The sequence below is a fragment of the Austrofundulus limnaeus genome, unplaced genomic scaffold (assembly GCF_001266775.1).
Source record: "Austrofundulus limnaeus strain Quisiro unplaced genomic scaffold, Austrofundulus_limnaeus-1.0 Scaffold860, whole genome shotgun sequence".
Taxonomy (NCBI): Eukaryota; Metazoa; Chordata; class Actinopteri; order Cyprinodontiformes; family Rivulidae; genus Austrofundulus; species Austrofundulus limnaeus.
The window spans coordinates 140,384-144,100 of record NW_013953262.1 but is presented as its reverse complement, the minus strand read 5'-3'; the positions used below and the strand labels follow the sequence as shown (position 1 = coordinate 144,100).

Sequence of the window (3,717 nt, the reverse complement as noted above, 5' to 3'; positions counted from 1 at the left end):
GCAGCTAAACAGCAGCTAAACAACAGCTAAACAGCAGCTACACAGCAGCTACACAGCAGCTAAAAGCAGCTAAACAGCAGCTAAAAAACAGCTAAACAGCAGCTAAACAGCAGCTAAACAGCAGCTAAACAACAGCTAAACAGCAGCTAAACAGCAGCTAAACAACAGCTAAACAGCAGCTAAACAGCAGCTAAACAACAGCTAAACAGCAGCTAAACAGCAGCTAAACAACAGCTAAACAGCAGCTAAACAACAGCTAAACAACAGCTAAACAACAGCTAAACAACAGCTAAACAACAGCTAAACAGCAGTTAAAAAACAGCTAAAAACAGCTAAACAACAGCTAAACAGCAGTTAAAAAACAGCTAAAAACAGCTAAACAACAGCTAAACAGCAGTTAAAAAACAGCTAAAAAAGGCTAAACAACAGCTAAACAGCAGCTAAACAACAGCTAAACAGCAGCTAAATTTTTGAAACAGGCTGAATTATTTAAGCTAAAAAAACAACAAAAGATCAAATTTGACAACTAAAGCTAAAAACTAAAGCTGAACTATTTTGGGAAATAACCTGATTATAATGTTTTTATCTATGAATTGTGATTTAATATGTTCTTATTTTTACGTCTTCTTAAGTACTTTTCAACAAACAGAAGCAATAAATCAATCTGTTTTATAATAAACCAAACTAAGACCTGTCAAACACTGGTTAAAAGCTCAAATGACTAACGCATTAACCGACAGCAGCTAAAGTTAGAAGAGCAGTAGCTAAAACCAGCAAAAAGTAGCTCGAAGCTACAAATGTTGTAAACACAGTTTCATCATTTTTACTTCAATCAGCAAAACGATGTCAATAATAAAATGAAACAATAACCAGAAGTTTACCAGCCTGAATGCTGACTCAGCATTTTAGACTCAGCGTGCTGATTCAGCGTTTTAGACTCTGCGTGCTGACTCAGCGTTTTTAGACTCAGCGTGCTGACTCAGCGTTTTGGACTCAGCGTGCTGACTCAGCGTTTTGGACTCAGAGTGCTGACTCAGCGTTTTAGACTCAGCGTGCTGACTCAGCGTTTTGGACTCAGCGTTTTGGACTCAGCGTTTTGGACTCAGCGTGCTGACTCAGCGTTTTGGACTCAGCGTGCTGACTCAGCGTTTTGGACTCAGCGTGCTGACTCAGCGTTTTAGACTCAGCGTGCTGACTCAGCGTTTCTGACTCAGCGTTTTGGACTCAGCGTGCTGACTCAGCGTTTTAGACTCAGCGTGCTGACTCAGCGTTCAGATGTTCAGGTCCAACTTCCTGTCCAGCAGATTTAAAACCAAACCTTAAATTCTGACCCGAACATCAGGTTCTGGTTCTGACTCCTGGTACCTGAACAATGAAACAATAAAACCAGGATCTCTCTACATCTGGGTCAACCCGGTCCTGTTTGGACCGCAGCTCTTCAGAACCAGCAGAATTTAAACGGGTCAAGCTGGACTTTACATGCTGGTTTCAGAACTTTTTACAGAACCACAGGTTCAGATGGAGGATTCTGGGTCATCTGGGTCTTAGCTCTGACAGGTGGTACCATCAGAACCTTCTGGGTTCGTCTGAGGCTTACTTTTCACTCTGTGTTTCTGCCTGCCTGTCAGGGAGTGAGACACAGGTGTGGTGACCATGGAGACCACTCTGAGGTAGGTTCTGAAGTCCATCTTACCCTCTGAGGGCGTCGGTTCCGCCCCTCCTCTTGGCCCTGTTGGACCTGGGGTCGGTCTGCCCGGACTCCAGGTCCCCGTCCCGGGTCTCCAGCGCCTCTGCAGCCTCTCCGAGTCCCGCAGAGACCTCCAGGAGGACCAGCAGAGCCACGGCCGACTGCAGCAGCCGCCCCCCGCGCTTCCTGTCCGGCATGTCCGCAGCTCCGGGGCTCGGTCCAGTCCGCTCAGTCCGCTTTAGGCTCCCAGACCCAAAGACCTCCGAGGTCCGGACTCAAAGCTGCAAAACAAGCAGGTTTAAAGGGTTTAAAGGGGGCAGAGACCAGAACCGTTCTGCTTTCAGGATGAATTAATCTGAAATCCTCCACCTGGACTCCACAGGAGGGGTTCCGCCTGGAACGGGTTCTCCTGGATCTGGTTCTCCTGCAGGTACCAGCTGAACAAACCTCTGAGAACCAAGAAAAACAAAAAGTTCGCAGAACTTAAAAAAATCTCAAACTTTCCTGGTTCTGGAGCTAAAAGCAGATGCGCATCGTGCCGCTCCTGGACTCTGGTTCTGTTCTGGTCTCTGGTTCTGTTCTGGACTCTGGTTCTGTTCTGGACTCTGGTTCTGTTCTGGACTCTGGTTCTGTAAAGGAGCGGCTGGTTTCCAGAGGATGAGGAGGAGAAACGTCTGAGTCCGTCCTTCTCTGCAGCTCTCCTCTCTTCTCATCCTGCTGCTTCAACTTTCCCCCAAACTCGTTTTTTCTCTTCCTGCTCTCGCGAGAACTGGACTCATCTGAGGAACAAACCTGCTCACCTGTTTAATACCTGCAGGGTTATTCTCAGCAGGTCACGTGACTGACAGATAAATAATCATTCTGTCCAAGATCTGTGTCCTCTACAGCTCTTCAACACTGAGTCCCATTTTACCTGTCCACCTGTCCACCTGTCCACCTGTCCACCTGCCCACCTGTCCACCTGCCCACCTGTCCACCTGCCACCTGTCCACCTGCCCACCTGCCCACCTGCCACCTGTCCACCTGCCCACCTGCCCACCTGCCACCTGTCCACCTGTCCACCTGCCCACCTGCCACCTGTCCACCTGCCCACCTGTCCACCTGCCCACCTGCCCACCTGTCCACCTGTCCTGTCCAGTTTCACTTCCTCACCTTTGAATAAACCTGTAAACTAAACCACACCTGGTTCATGTAGACTGGGTCTAAATAACACCTGGTTCATGTAGACTGGCTTTAAATCGCAGCTTGTTCATGTAGACTGGGTCTAAATAACACCTGGTTCGTGTAGACTGGGTTTAAATCACATCTGGTTCATGTAGACTGGGTCTAAACCACATCTGGTTCATGTAGACTGGGTCTAAATAACACCTGGTTCATGTAGACTGGGTTTAAATCACATCCAGTTCATGTAGACTGGGTCTAAATAACACCTGGTTCATGTAGACTGGGTTTAAATCACATCCAGTTCATGTAGACTGGGTCTAAATAACACCTGGTTCATGTAGACTGGGTTTAAATCACATCCAGTTCATGTAGACTGGGTCTAAACCACATCCGGTTCATATAGACTGGGTTTAAATCACATTTGTTTTCAATGAAGTCAGGTAGTGTTTAGATGGTTTTAGTTTCAGTAATTTGAAGTGTAGTGATTTCTGTGGAGTGCTAAGCATAAAATACATTTCAGAATGGAACAGCCTATGCAGCTGGTGTGTGATTTTTATTGTGACATCATGAGACAAAACCAAATGCTAATGCTGCTAACACTGCTGTATAAAATATGTAAAGTTTAAATTCAAAATGAGTTCACTGAAAACAACATGAGCGGTTCCTGTGGTCCAGCAGTTTCAAATGTAGGTCAGACACCAGCTGCAACTGAAAGTTTGATGGCTTGAATGAACGGATGTGTTAGCAGAGTTAGTAGAGTTAGTAGAGTTAGTAGCTTTAGTAGAGTTACCATCTTAAGTAGAGTTAGCAGACTTAGCAGCATTAGCGGAGTTAGCATCTTAAGAAGAGTTAGCAGACTTAGCAGC

General features: G+C 46.1%; 1 protein-coding gene across 1 annotated transcript in view; it reads right to left on the bottom strand.

Annotated features, from left to right (window-relative positions):
• Positions 1-2,583, bottom strand: part of LOC106532955 (fibrillin-1) — a gene marked incomplete at its 3' end in the record, with an annotated part of 24,808 nt that extends 22,225 nt beyond the window's left edge. The window contains 2 exon segments of the mRNA XM_014029139.1: positions 1,694-1,968; positions 2,057-2,583. Of these exon segments, the coding sequence (XP_013884593.1) occupies positions 1,694-1,884 (191 nt within the window).
• Between the last annotated feature and the right edge of the window lie 1,134 nt (positions 2,584-3,717).